Source organism: Poecilia formosa, unplaced genomic scaffold (genome assembly GCF_000485575.1).
Source record: "Poecilia formosa unplaced genomic scaffold, Poecilia_formosa-5.1.2 Scaffold154, whole genome shotgun sequence".
Taxonomy (NCBI): domain Eukaryota; kingdom Metazoa; phylum Chordata; class Actinopteri; order Cyprinodontiformes; family Poeciliidae; genus Poecilia; species Poecilia formosa.
In genome coordinates, this window is record NW_006800093.1 from 819,220 (window position 1) to 833,744 (window position 14,525).

At 41.2% G+C, this 14,525-nt stretch overlaps 1 protein-coding gene across 2 annotated transcripts in view; it reads left to right on the top strand.

Annotated features, from left to right (window-relative positions):
- Positions 1–4,842: 4,842 nt before the first annotated feature.
- The window catches only part of tmtc2a (transmembrane O-mannosyltransferase targeting cadherins 2a), a 47,958-nt gene continuing 38,275 nt past the window's right edge, over positions 4,843–14,525 (top strand). Inside the window, exon 1 of one of the 2 annotated variants that reach the window (XR_477096.2) lies at positions 4,843–5,310. Coding sequence is in view for 1 of the 2 variants with exons in the window: in XM_007564034.2 (XP_007564096.1) it covers positions 5,228–5,310 (83 nt within the window). In the remaining variant the exon portion in view is untranslated. The remainder of the gene's footprint in view (positions 5,311–14,525) is intronic. The other variant, XM_007564034.2, reaches the window with a different exon arrangement.

The following is a 14,525-nucleotide window of genomic DNA, read 5'->3' on the forward strand; positions in this document are numbered from 1 at the left end:
CTGAAACATCAACTGTTGAAACTGAGATCAGTTCATTGGAATACAAAGCACTAAAGAAAATGCAATTATACTTAAAAATGTATAAAAATTTAGCTTTTCTCCTAAGCTTTCTTCATAAGGATTGGCATCACATTTGTTTCCCCACTCTAATAATAATTAAAAAAAAAAACTTTCAAAGCCTGTTTGCGACATTTTTCTTTGCTTTCATGAACAAAACAAAGGACCCCTTCTCAAAAACACCACGGCTTTCAACAGTAGCCCATGTTAATTAGCCTCGTCCTCCAAAGTTAGCTCCTAACCCAAACATTCATCATGTTTCGGGACGAAGTTTACTTTCTTTGTCTTCCTGGGCAGAGTTGGGAAGTGGCGGCCGCGCTGGGGTGGATTTTTATTCGGAAGCAGATTGCAAGCGGCTGCTGCTCTGCTACTGATATTAATGGCATCTATTTTTGTGAGACCAGAGCAGAGCGAAGCCCCGTCCCTCCAACCCCAATCGTCCGTTTCCTGTGTGATGTTTATCTACTGGGGTGGAGATGCCGCCGTTCCGGAGCGAAAATCGTCGTGGAAACAACCGCTGCTCGCTCTGGACGACTCATGTTGTGAAGATGGTCACTAATGAGAGCAGCAGAAGGGTCAGACGTGTGGTAAAGAACATACAGATAGAAGAAATCTGAGCTTTAATTTAAGTTTGCCGTAGAATCTGCATTCATTCAGATCTGTTTGTGGTGTTCATTTGTTGATAAGGTATTATTTCTGATAGGCTATTTGGGTTTTATGTATTTTCCCTCAGTTTAACATATGGTCCAGATTTTGAGACTTAGAAGTTTTGGCCATTCTTACACCTCGGTAGCTGCTGGTCTTACATTTGTAATAATGTCACAAAGTGCTTAAAATGTTAGATTTTCCATTTTCCTTAGTCACTTTTATGCAACACGTGTATGATTTCTACACAGAATGACACTGATAATGTAAGGCATATTCTTTTGGGGATTCTTTTTTGTTGATAGTTTGCAATCTGCTTGCATTTTCTATGTCACTTTCCATGAAACATGGAAATTTTCCATTGAGGTAAATAATTTAAAGCTAAAGACAAAATTTTAATTGTTCTTCAATTTAAAAATCTAAATAAATGTAATATTAGCTAGTATATAAACAAGCTACCTGGTTTCGGGAAGCCATGTTGCTTTCTCGCCTTGAATACATTTTTTTTGCAGTTGGATCAACGGCAGAAATTGCTCTCCATGGGAAAAAGGTCGTAAATCTAAGTACAAAACATTAAAGATTTTGGTGGTCACATGACAAAAAGTAACACTAAAAATGTATAAATAATTTTCAAAGAACTGCATCCAAAATGGCTGTTTAAGAAAACTAAGGCTCTCATTGTGCTTTAAGTCTAATTTAACACTTGATCCTTTCTTTGTCGTTTACTAAACTTTATTTTGTGGATGAATTGATCAGGTTGCCTACATTATCTTGCGCGTTGTTTTTTTATTTTTTTTATTTTTTATGCCATATAACAAATTTCCCTCAGAGCGACAATAAAAGTCAGAACTGAAATAAACTGGTCTGTCTCTGTTCTGAATCATGGTTTGATTGTTTTGGCTGTTTGGGTTTTTTGCCTGACTGGCCAGTTCTGTAATCTGTCCAGGACCATGAGAGGTGATGATAAGCAGACTCTTTCATCTTTGACATTATTTCAAGCATTAAAGCTCAACAGGACAGCTGTTAATAGGTAAAACATGTAAAACATGTACATTCATGTCAAAGATGTCACACGCAGACATAAGAAAAGAGATTGGACTCAAGTCAAATATGCAACAGGGTTTCTTCATGAGCAGAACAATATATGGTTCGAATAAGGACAGACACTTCCTAAAACCACATAGATTAAACAAAAATATATTCTCATAGTCTGTTTTGGTTTTTTCAGAAATTAGTTGGTAGATCACACTGGTGTCACAATGACATAATGTAATGCTGCCTGGTTAGGAAAGAGGCATTTTACAAAAATAAATGCATCAGTATATTGATTTCTTCAGTAATCTTTTCATCACTTATGCAGTTTGCTGCTACGTGGAAGACTAAAATAACTAAACGTAAACATGTTTGCTCATCTTTTAGGTAACTTGTCTAGAAACATAAATGTAACCCATGAGGTCTTATTACCTCAGAACACAGATACATTCAAATAAAGTCACCTACACATCTAACAGTCCGGTCCAAAAGCACTGCGACCGTTTCTCCTGAGAAACCCAACAGACCCCACGAGGTCGAGGTCACGCTGTATTCTGAATCGGGTCACTCTTACAAACGACTCTAACCTCCCCTTCGTGATGCTCCGTCACCGTCTCGGTAAATTCTGAGCCGACACCTGTATGCGCCACACAGCCGTCATCAACCATCTGTTTCTGTTTCTCCAAAGCTCTGCGGTGCATTTACGCCCGCCGCAGCTCCAACTGTGGGACAGTTTTCCGGCCGGCTGGTAGCCAGCGGGACCAGGTTGCGCGTTTCCAAGCCGATGCCCACATACCTGCAAGCCATAGGCTGAAAGGCGATGGTTCATTCATCATGCTCAGAACCCCCTCTGTTTAGCCTCTGCACAGAGACGACGGGGTAGGTAGAGGGAAAATTAATCAATATTTTTAATTCGTTATACGAATGCGATAATGTGAAGCGAGGTCTTCTCTGGCTCCTCAGCATTTGATTTAAATTGATTATGAAGCAGGAAAGTGCCCACGGCTTTTTGCTAGTCAATGTAAAGTAACTATACGGATTCATGGAAGTCTATATATTCACCGGGAATAATTCTAGTCGGTTGAGGTAGAATATGAACCACTAAGTCAGTGGTCCCCAACCTTTTTATTACTGCGACCGGTCAAGACTTGGAAATTTTGTTGCGGCCTGTGGGTGGGGGTAGGGTGAAGAATGGGGGTGGATGAAGTCAGATCAGGCTTCTGCATGTTGGTGTTCCCAATAAATACTGAATATGCCCTATTTAGGTTGTCTTGGCCTTTTAATGGCACCCTGTAGGGTTTTCCCTGGCTGGGAACGAGAATACAACCTGCTGAATGTGACAGGTAGCCAATCAGAAAGCGCGGTGACGTCAGAACAGAGGGGAATCCCAAACAGCTGACATATCGCGCAACTGAGAGTCCGGTGGATATCGGAGATGATATGTGGAAATGTTTATTATTAAATCTAAAGGTCATTATTATGTTTATTTAGTTAAAAATGTTAACTATGAAAAAACACAGTCACCTCCAAATCATAGTGCGGCAAATAGAGCGGCTGCTCCCGTCGTCTTTTATCCATCGCCTTTTCTTCTTGTTACGTCTTTTATCACTTAAAATGAGTCCACAAACTATCACTATTGCTTCTACATCGTCATCCGTTTTTGGTTATTCTAAATTCCCGCTGTGTTGGGGGTTTTACTGGATTATCCTCTGGAATCGGTTCGTGTTGCTCCTGCCTTGGAGACACGAACCGATCGAACCTGTTGTTCTTTTATCAGCTCTGTGGTCACAGAGGTTTGGAGAATCGGCCGACAATCCTTAAATCTTGCCGTCTAAACCAGACTTAAGACTAACAAGCTCTACTCATCTCCTCTCGACCATTGCCCAAACGCTCTGACTCTGGTCGCTATGGTAACGTTTCTATATCCCTTCAAAATAAGATACAGAAGTGTCACAAAAACGAGCATTTTACTTTCGTGAAAATTTTAACTCACGATAATGACTAACGGGAGCCCTGAGCTCGTTTCTCTGCAACGAGACGGTTCTTTCTGGGAGTGATGGGAGACAATGACACCCGAAGTGTTGCTTATATCCACAGCCTGCTTGGTCTCAACATGGCGAAGCAGCTTTAAGCTTCATTCCCTCATTAGCAGCCGGTCGCCGCATGTTACGCAGAGCGGCTTGTAATGTTTGACTCACCTACCGGTTCGGGATAAATCCATCCTCCTGTCTCTTCTCTGGGCCTTTTCCCCTTTGCAAAGAAACTTTCCAAAGACACCTGATCTGTTTCTAACTCATTTTGCTGCTTGTGGGCTCAATGTTGACACCCAAGTAACCAAGACTTCCAATGATTCACTTCCTGCTAAAGAGCCCCCTGGTGGTTGAAGAAAAACCCACATATAAACAGCTTGTAATCCGGAAAATACGGTAAATGGGAAAAAAATCTGAATCCTCTGGTATTGTTCAGGGGACCGGACCAAATGTGGAGGCGGGCCGGATCCGGCCCGCGGGCCGTAGTTTGGGGACCACTGCACTAAAGCTACAGATGGACCATTAACAGAGACTCGAAGAAAGGCAGAAAATATTACTGATCTACAGAATACAGCCGAAAATGTACGAAGCAAGATATTTGGGACAATAACAAGAATATGGCATTCCTAAATCTTGGTCTAAACAAGCAAGAAAATAATCAAAAGATGTGACAGGTACTTGGAGATCTAGTTCTACAAAGTGTGACCATCCATAGCGGTCTGCCACGTAAAATTGATATAAAAAACACTGGAGTTGGAGGCTGCAGTGTAACATTGTGAAATGCTTCAATGGATGTAATGTTTTTGTAAGGAAACTGTATGAAATATCTTATTTTCAAATATGTTCGCAATACATCACAGACTACCTATTAATGTGGCATGGATTTTCTAACATTAAATGCTCAGCTTTAATTGTTGAAATTGGAAATAATTCAACAACATTTTAAGTGAATGAGATATGATTTTTAAACCTGTTCCCTAACCCCTCCTCTCTCAACATTTGCCCCACAGCCGCCTCCTGCTGCTTTTGTGTACGGTGTCGTACCGTAATACGGTACTTCCAAGAACAATCTCAGTGCGCATGCTCAGTCTTAGCTGAAAAACCACATGCGTCTTCCTTCTCCAGCCTCTGCTCCAGCACCAGAGCAGCGAGAGAGAGAGAGAGAGAGAGATGCGCTCATTGACTACACGGCAGCAACGAAATGCGCACAGCTCCGCTCCCGGTCCGGGGATAGCAGAGCTCTGACCCCTGCTCTCTTACCGCGATGGGTTAGAGGGGACATGGCAAACTTTGACACACTTTGCTTGACACAGGGGAATCATGCCCGGAGATCCGTGCTGCGGAGCGGCTCAGCTCAGAGCACAATAACAGAGAAGTGAGAGAGAAGGAGAGAGAGACACAGAGAGAGAGAGAGAGCCGATTCTATTTTCTGACTGCTTCTATTCCGTTTTTGACTTTGAGAGATGATCACGGAGCTGGTGTGCACCGCCGTGGCTGTGGGTCTCTATCTGAACACGCTGGACGCAGATTTCTGCTATGATGACAGGTAGGGTTCGCCCACGGAGCGCAGCAGCATCATCGCCCGCTCCTTCTTCTTCTTCTTCTTCTTCTTTTTTCTCTCCTGTCAGTCGCTCTGCGTTTGGAGGGGACGACTGGTTTGCCCTCACCTTTGCTGCTCACATGTCTTTCTGTAAATATGTATAAATCATAGATTTTTGTTGTTGTTGTTGTTGTTGAGTTTAAAGAGAATGGCTGATTTTTCTGTGGTTTACTGAAAGAGGAAAAAAAAACTAACTGGAATGTGTTATATTGCATTTTAAGATAATATAGGATTTTTCTTTGTTTAGAGGCAAAACTGAAATCCATTTGTTATGTTATATAAACGTATTTGTTACATATAACAAATACGTTTTAACACGTTATGGTTATGGAAGCCCACAGTAACATTTTTGCTGCAAAAAGTTGTGATCTACATGCAGCCTGCTGCACAACCAGTGATGCTCTTTGTGTTGAAGCTGCTCAAACATGCCTGCTTCAACAATGCCCTGCACTCTGGGGAATAAAGCTCATTTAAATCAGAGTAGGTAGTTTTGCACACAGCTGCAAGAAAGATGTCCACATTTTTATTTATTTATTTTTTTTCCTTTTTTTTCCGTGGAGGTCCAATCAGAATAAAAAGTTGCTAACATGATGAGCAGGGCCCTCTGCTATACTAATCATCCAGTTTAAGTAGATTTTTCTCCAAGGCAAAGCAGAATTTGACAGCTCAAATATAAAGGCGTGTCTGAAAATGTGTCAAGGTTAAAGAGGTTCTGCTTACTGCCCTAAAATTTAAGCAAGCTAAGAAGTCAGCGTAATTCATTGCTGATCTCTTCTATTAATGGGTGTTCTCTTATTTAAATAATTATCATAAGCATGTCATATCACCTGGAAATACTGATGTCAGGCCTAACAATACTGAGCGGTAAATTGACCAACGCTGATCATCTCTGCCATGGCACCTGTTAGTCCGTGGGCTGCGTTGGTTTCCAGGAACTCTCCGGAACAAAGGGTGAAGTAGAAAGTGAATATTTCATCGTCCAATTCGCTACATTATAAGCATGCTGCATGGCTAAACACCAGTCAGGGTGGCTCATTCAGCTCATGATGTTATGCATAACTGCAGTATCGTCTTATGCATGTGATTGCAAAGTCTTTTACAGTAAAACAGAAGAAAAATCTGAAAAGAGTTACAGAAGACGTCATGGATAAGTCGTACAAGCTTTGTAGCACAGATTACCAAAGTTGGGGTGGTAAGGAATCATCGAGTCTGACATCTTGAGATGCTCTTGAGGAATCAAGTAATTAACAAAAATTGCCCCGATGAAAATATATTTATGCTTTTATGGTCTTTTGGTGAAAAACTAACAAACAAAAAAAAATGATTAGTGTTTTCAGTCTCCTTCAGTGCTGTCCTGTGGTTGGGAAACTATCAGTCTTTCACAATATCCCTTTCAAAGAACCATTTGGGAAGGTTTTTTCTATGCTTACCTGGAAGGCGGATTACTCTTCTGATCATACTTGTCCTTCCATTATAAAATGTGAAATTACTAATATCCAAGCTATAATGTCTTTTGATGTACGAGCAGTGAAAATGTTGCCCCTTTTTACCCCCGTATTCTTGTGCTCTTCAGTCACAGGAAGCTCTCTGGCCAGCGTCTCGAGACACCCTTTAAAGGTCAAACTGCTCCACACTCTGCTGAGGAAAACTGTCTGTGACCCCACTGTAAGTTTGTGGAGTCTGAAGAGGAAGAAAGAGGGATGATGGTATAGTTGAGGATTCCGTACGCTGTCTTTGGTTACTTCACACCTCATCGTTAATTCCAGTAAAAACGCCCAAAGGTTATTCATCCATCAGCATCGTCCACCCAACTCCGAGCCTGTCAGAGACGCAGTTGGTGACAGATTACCTGGGGCGTCCCTCCGCCCACTTTAGACTACACTCTCGTTATACCCTCTCAGGGAAAGTTCAGAATCCGCCAACACTGAGTATCTATCAAAGTCAGCATTGTAATTTGCACTCTGGGGGACAGACATGGGTGTTTTGGTTCAGCACTCTCAGACGGAGGAGGCTGAATACCAATCAGAGGTCTGACCTTCCGTGGTCGTTCATCAAGCGTCGTCCTCTCGTGGGGTCAAGACTTCTGTGCTCCCCGTCTCTTCCCTCGGGAACCTTAGGAGAGTTATGAGCAAAAGGCTAAGGCGAGAGACAGATTGAAATGGAAGAGAGTCCAACTAATCATCCTGTTCAAGAGCCGTCCAAACTGACTTACTTGATTGTAGATATCCTTTTTTTATTCCCCACATCAGTCCCTTGCAGGAAGCTCATATGATCTTATCTGCACTTTAACTGATATAGTCAAATCCTTTTTACAAGGCACATCCCTCTGGACAAGATGGTGAAGGAGATAAGTCTTTATCCAGGCGGTCGGAGCTGCGGGAATGTTCTGGCTGGTTTCTGCTTATTCAATCATGTCAAGTGTTTTTCCTTGGCATTGCGGTGGGCTTGGCCAAGAGCTGCCTTGGCCAGCCATAATCCCAATGAAAAGCCTTTGCGTGTGAAATGACTAAGTTTTACTGAAGCTAAGGCAGGACTCGAGCCAGGCTGTTTTTGATCTGTGGGAAGAAATGAAGACATGGTCTGCTGGTTTACTGATAGGCTTTTCTTGAGTTCAGCCCAAGGAACAGGCAGCTGCGTTTTGCTCATTGTTGACTTGAAGGTTGTGGTTTATTTAAAAGAGTATTTGATCTGTGATGTTAAAATCTTCACAATATACGGAAAATCAGCGATATTTAAGACACACAACACGACTGCTTTTATGAAATGCACATTTCAACTAATAAATGCATGGCTCTGCTAAGAAAACCAAAGCATTACTAACAGGACTCAACATAAACGAAAAGAAAGAGAAAGGAAGAAAGAAAAGAAAGAAAAGTTAGCGCTGTAAAATTAAATGGATCCTGTAAATGGCTCTCTGCATTCAAAGCCGTGTCTCGAGAAACATCTGTGACCTCGGCAACATCAGAGTCCACAGTCGCTGCCTGCCTCAGACATACATTACGGCTCCCCAGGGGGGTCAATAAACGTATCTTAAATCTCGGTCTCAGAGGAGCAAAACTGTTTTAACTCTCGGATCAAAGAAGCTTGATTAAATTAAATATGCCACACACAAACGACACAGCACTCAGAGATGAGCGACTTTATACAAGTGCCCAAATCAAGATGGAGATTGAACACAGATTGCGGGTTCCAGCCATCTGCTCTTTCTCCAATTTGGCGTTTGAGGTCAATCAAGATGTAATCAAAAAAAAAAAAAAAGAGAGACCTTTCACTGCAATTCAAACCATAGTTTATCGACTTGGCACACTAATGGGTTGTGTTTGTGTCTTAATTGTGCAAACACTGCTTAGACCTCTGGAAGATTTACACATTTCAACATCATTGCTGTGTGTTCTACCAAAGAACACAGGCGAATATCCAAGAAAAGCCTGCTTCTCTTGCCTCCCTCTTTTGTCCTTAGTGCAACCTTCATTTCACCTCTCGGATAAGTCTATGCTGAATATATGGCTATATGCTCAGTAACGAGATGTTCATAAGTTTGTTTTTGTTCCAAGCCCCAAGTCATGTCTCTAATAAGTCTCTAATAAGTCTCTAAAAGGAACGTTTCTTTTATGGGTTGCATGCCATCAAGCCTACTTATTACGCCTCATTGCTATTGGTTATAAATTATGGGTCACAGGATTCCAAAACACTTTTCCTGACAAAATTCCATAGTTTTCTAAAGAGGAAAATTTCAGAGTTCTCGATCCTTTTTAATGACTTAAAATATATTTTCAAAAGTTCATCGTGAACTCAGGGCTCGAGCGTCCGCAGTGGTCAGGTTTGAAAATGAAACCAAAACAATGAGACCAAAGGGTCCAAATAGAAACGACCGATTAATCTACGGACGGAGGGATGATGCAACATTTAGACAGTGGGTAACGAAAGCTCTCCGTTTCAACATCAGCTGTCTGCTTTTGGCCTGGTTGGGAGCACTTGATGAATAACGTATGTTTACTGGCTGCAAAACCAGTAAACAGAGAAATTTTTGTGGTCAAAGTTCAAGTAAGTACCGTGGCACTATGCAAGGCTCATTGAGCGAGTCATCACAGAGTACGTCCATTGCCACATCTGTTCTCAATGCCCCTTATGTCTTTTTTAAGGTTTATTCTTGATTTATCTATACTTACTAGACTGGAGTGGATTTCTTTAATTGCATATATCCATGCAAGTTGTTAGTTTGTCTTGGAAAGTGCCATTGAGATGACATTTCTTTCAAATTGTTGACAAATAAATTGAAATACATATATATATATAATGACTGTTAATGGCTCCTTAACTGGCCAGAATCTTACAATAAGATACAGCTTGATTAATACTATTAAAACACTCGATGCTAGTATTGCCGATACTCTAACAAAACCTCAGATGTCACCTTAGAAACGCACCCCGGACAATAATAGGCAGCCACTCACTGTGATCAGCTTCAGCCTTACCTATGAAGGCTGCCTGGAATCCCATTGCCTCCAGTGGAACAATTATCTAAACCCCCAGTTGCGCTGAGGCTATTTGAGTGCACTATTTGTTAGGAGCAGATAAATATTGAGAGATAAAGTAAGTTAATAAAAAGGGTGAGCTCAATTGCTTTGACAGAATTATGCATGTTGTAAAATTAAGGTGAGACAGCATGTCAAGAGGATTTTTCTCCCTTACCTCTTTAAGATCGCCCGACGAGAAAACTTGAGTGAACTGTGCGGGGCGGAACGCCGATGAGAAAGCTATTTATGAATTACAATTTAAGGATGTTTTTTTTTTGTTGTTGTTGTTTTTTTTGAGCATGAGTCTTAAGCAGATTTACATACACAAAGGATTGCGTGTCCACACAAAGAAAGAGGCAGACCTCATAAAAAAGCGTGGCACGGGAGTAGTAAAAGGTTTTCTGGTGGAGAGTCACCATCTTTTGTGCCGTTTTCGTTGTATTTAAACATAGACATGTGGTTTTAATTCGTGGTTATAAAATAAAATAAAAAAAAATGTTGCTATTGCTATCGTGTGTTTGTAGTATAAGTCTCTTTAGATTTGGGGTGGAGGGCTTAGACCATCACTGAAACAATAGAAAGGCAGGAACAAAGGATCTCGCCTTGATTACAAGCAGATTCAACCAACACAAGCTTTGTGCTCAATTCCTCTGACAATGTGGCTTTGGGACTTGCTTTCATCGTGTAAAAGGAGGGTTTAAGATCCACTGTGCATCTATTGGGAGTATTTACATAGCATCTCAGCTCAGTATGTTAGGAAAGAATAACAGTGTCGCCAAGAACAAGAGCAAACACATCTTTGTCTGCTGCTGGGGCTTTATATTATAATAGCAGACAAAATGTCCTTTGGCAAAATTAAGTCTTGCGAGACTTATTCATGTTAAACAGGAAGTAATGAGGCATGTTCAAGGAGGTGATTTTACTCAATGTGTTTGGAACATTGTCATCATTTAAAACTCCCTTTACAATGTATGCCAACTTCAGTGTGTAACTTTAGAACATTGAAGACATTTTTCTTTCCTGCAGTTGGAGATCCTTTATTTAAAAAAAAAAAAAAAACTGTTTTAAAATGCGTTGATTTAAGATGGGGTTGATGATTGCTGATTCAGCCGAATATTTCATTCTGCCTTTTTGCTGTGAGAATGTAAAAGAGCAGTCGCTTTACTGTTACTAAATAAAAAAAATTAAAAAAAAGCAAATACAGCAGAACTTGGAGTTGACATTTTAAATTGTCTTTAGAATTTCACATTTACGATCAGCTTCACTAACTTTTAACAGGAATCTGTGTGTACGTTTCAAGATCTTTCAAGTATTTTTCCAATCAACAATGTTTTGTTGTTTGTTTTTGTTGCTTTTTTTTTTAACTCCAAAAAGTTGGGATTATCAATTTGACATCCTTTGCTACGCCTCATTCTTGTCGCTGAGGGAAAACGCGAAAAGTTTTCCTTGACCAAGTAATGAAAAACAAGTGATCTTGACTTTTTGACAACTTGAGTGTCTAAATTTGGAACATCTCCAGGACTTTCAGACATTATATTTTCCAAATAAGTAGCTTTATGAGATGCAAGATGATCTTAAATAATAAATAGTTGTTTCCGCTGGTTTTCATCCACTGATATTGGTCAGAGTGTTCTACTTAGAAAGATTGGGTTTGTTTATTTTTAGGTTGCCACTCCTCGTCCCCTTGGATCTTAGTGACACATGAAGCTAGTTAAGGGTGTTGCTCACCCCTGGCTGGCCCTAGTGCTCTGCCGGCCGCAGTCGCCCTGCTCAGCTGCCAAAACACAGCCACCAAACCTCAGTCTCATGACCCCCGTTCTATACAAACCGTATGTGTATTCCTAAACATTGGTATCCACAGACGGCAGCACTTACACAATTTTCCAGCTGCCTGCGACATGCACATTCCACGGGCTTACATACATCACGTCGGGGTTTTTTTTTTTTTTTTTCTTTTTCTTTTCGGGTGGATGAAACTTTCCAAACTCCAGATGAAGTGCTGTCATTTCAGTCGGACCAAGTTTCGAATCTGGCCAACTTGTTTGTCATGAACTTCTGTAACCGAGAGCTTTAATTGTGTAAAGGGGATTAGAGTACAGTTTCCACCACAGTGCACTAAAAGTAGCATTGCAAGCAAAGATGCTTTTTGTGGCATTGGATTACACTTAGCATCTGGCATTCACTTTCTCTTTATAAACTGGACCTGAAGCAGCTTATAGCAGTTGTGGCGTAATAGAAAACCAAACCCAAGCCGAGGATCAGACGAGTCGTGAGAAGTTACCCCTTTCTGATCTTTTGTAATCAATAACCGTAGAGTATCATCTTTCAGTGACTGCAGTGGATTTTTTATTTTTTTTTTCCCCCTCCTCTTTAGCCGGGAACAGCTGCCACAACATAAACTCAAGCATGTCACACTTGACAAAGCGTTCATGTTTCACCGCACAGCATCACTTGTGAGTGCGAGAAGTGAGTTCTGACAATCAGCAGCCAGCCTGTGAGAATGTGAACGCAATCCGTTCTTGGATGTGGAAGTGTTTTTTGGGGCGGGGGGTTTTCATATGTGCTGACCGCTGACAGCCTTTTACCCCTTTTGAGGCTGTCAGTGGTTGGCAGTTTAAACCATCAGGTGGATGGATCATTCTCGGCCTTCAGTATTGCGGTCGACCTGATAAATGAGTTGTGTGGGATCGGGGATTTTTTTTTGGGGGGGATTTGGTGGAACGTTTTAGTAGGGCGATGCGATTGCTGCATGAGAACGTTTTGACGTTAGTCGTACTGGGGTGTCTTTTATCCGTCATAAGAGAGTCGAGCGCTGTAGTGAAGCGTTTGAAGAAAAATGAAATGATTGAGAGCACTGCATTTTTTTTTTTTACATTTGGCACATTACAACCACAAAATTCTATGTATTTTAATGAGATTTAACTGACAAAAAGTAGTGCATATTTGTGAAGATGATGGTGTTTATTCCTAAACGCTCTCTACTGAACAATTGAGGGCCTTACAGAACAGTTGTACTAATATTGAAACAAATTATACTCGGGTAGAAAGGTGACCTCTGAACTTGTTTCACTACATTTTAATCAGGTGCATCAGAGAAAAAGTGTCTGAAAACAAATGCACTCTACACTTTTTAGATTTTTTTTTTTTTTGGTAAAGCACTTCAACATAATGCACAATAATTTTCCTTCCACTTCCACCATTTAATCTGTACAAAATACACCGAGGTGTTTGGTCTCGATTTAACAAAACGCTAAAAAGCTCATGGGGTGTAAAAACGTTTTATGAAGTGCTTCAACACGCTGTATGCACTGAATATTGAGGGCAACATACACATTTTGTCGTGCAGAAAGAATCTGAGGCCATTCTATTAGCAGTTTTTCCTCAACTGATACAGAAAACAAAACTTCCAACTCTGCATATTTTTTGGAGAAATGCTCAGATTACATCATGTACGTTTTCATCAAACGTCGACGCTACTCAGATTCTCTGAAGGGCTATTTCACACAGATCTGGCATGAGGAGAGACTGGTGTAGTTTAAGGTATCATGAGAATGTCTTTTTGGACCAAATGTCGATGTTTCGTCTTGGACCTTCGACTGATCCCCAACAGGAAAATTGTTCAAACCATATTTCGTACTACAGCAGTAAATCACAGAGACGTGAAGAACGACACACACACACACTCCGCTTACAAAAAAGGCCTCGGCCAAGATTGAAATCCGCCTTACTCGGAGGTGTCAGTGCTAACCACTGCATTCATCATTGTCTTGAAAATGAGGCTTATCATTATACCCTATTAGAAGATTTGCAAAACAAGACTTGCAGTTTAAACGCTTTGGCTGCTTTGGGTGTTGGCACAAACACGGCCCGCACATAAAGTTCGAGACAAATATTTTTGAGCCGTCATCATTAGCCAAAGAGGGAACTTTTCCCCCCGCAACATGCCTCGCGCACTTAACGAGAGACATGAGCGTTTTGCTCGCGAGAGCACAGAGAAATATTTCCAAACACACCTATCATGAAATGAGTTCAAATCTTAACGCCTTTCGAGATGCGCCGAAACTCTGGTTCCTCCCAGCGTGGGATTCTAATTTTTAAGTGCCGAGAGCCTCACAAAAAAAAAACAAAAAAAACCCACCTATGGAGATTCATTAGCTTGGCAACTTTGGCTGTAAACCTTGACTCAGTGCCTCTGAAGCCCTTTCACTCTTCATGCGTGGCTAAACGCCGGCTTGTAAAATATTCTAATATGCATAAAGACCTCTGGGTCAAAACTGAACCAGCTGGAGAGCGCCTCGTGTGTGTGGTTTGGGGAAATCAGTTTGTGATTCACACCTCATAAAAACGCTGGAGGTGGAGAAGGAAAGATACGGTGTGAGGCTGGAGGGATTTAAGTCTCCTGGGAGATCAAATGACAGCCCTGCTTTTTTTTTACCTCAAAGGTACAGGTGTAGTGTTGGGTCCTTAGATGAAGTGGCAGGGGAGTGATTGCTCTGGCGCTCTGCAGTCAGAGTTTAATTGTCTTTGTCAAATACCCACTTGCTTGCAGGATTTGAAAAGGTCAAAGGCCGTATATATCAAAACATGCCCCATCATCTGTTGGGAGCTTTTAATTTGATTCCAATTGTTGTGCCGGAGAAATGA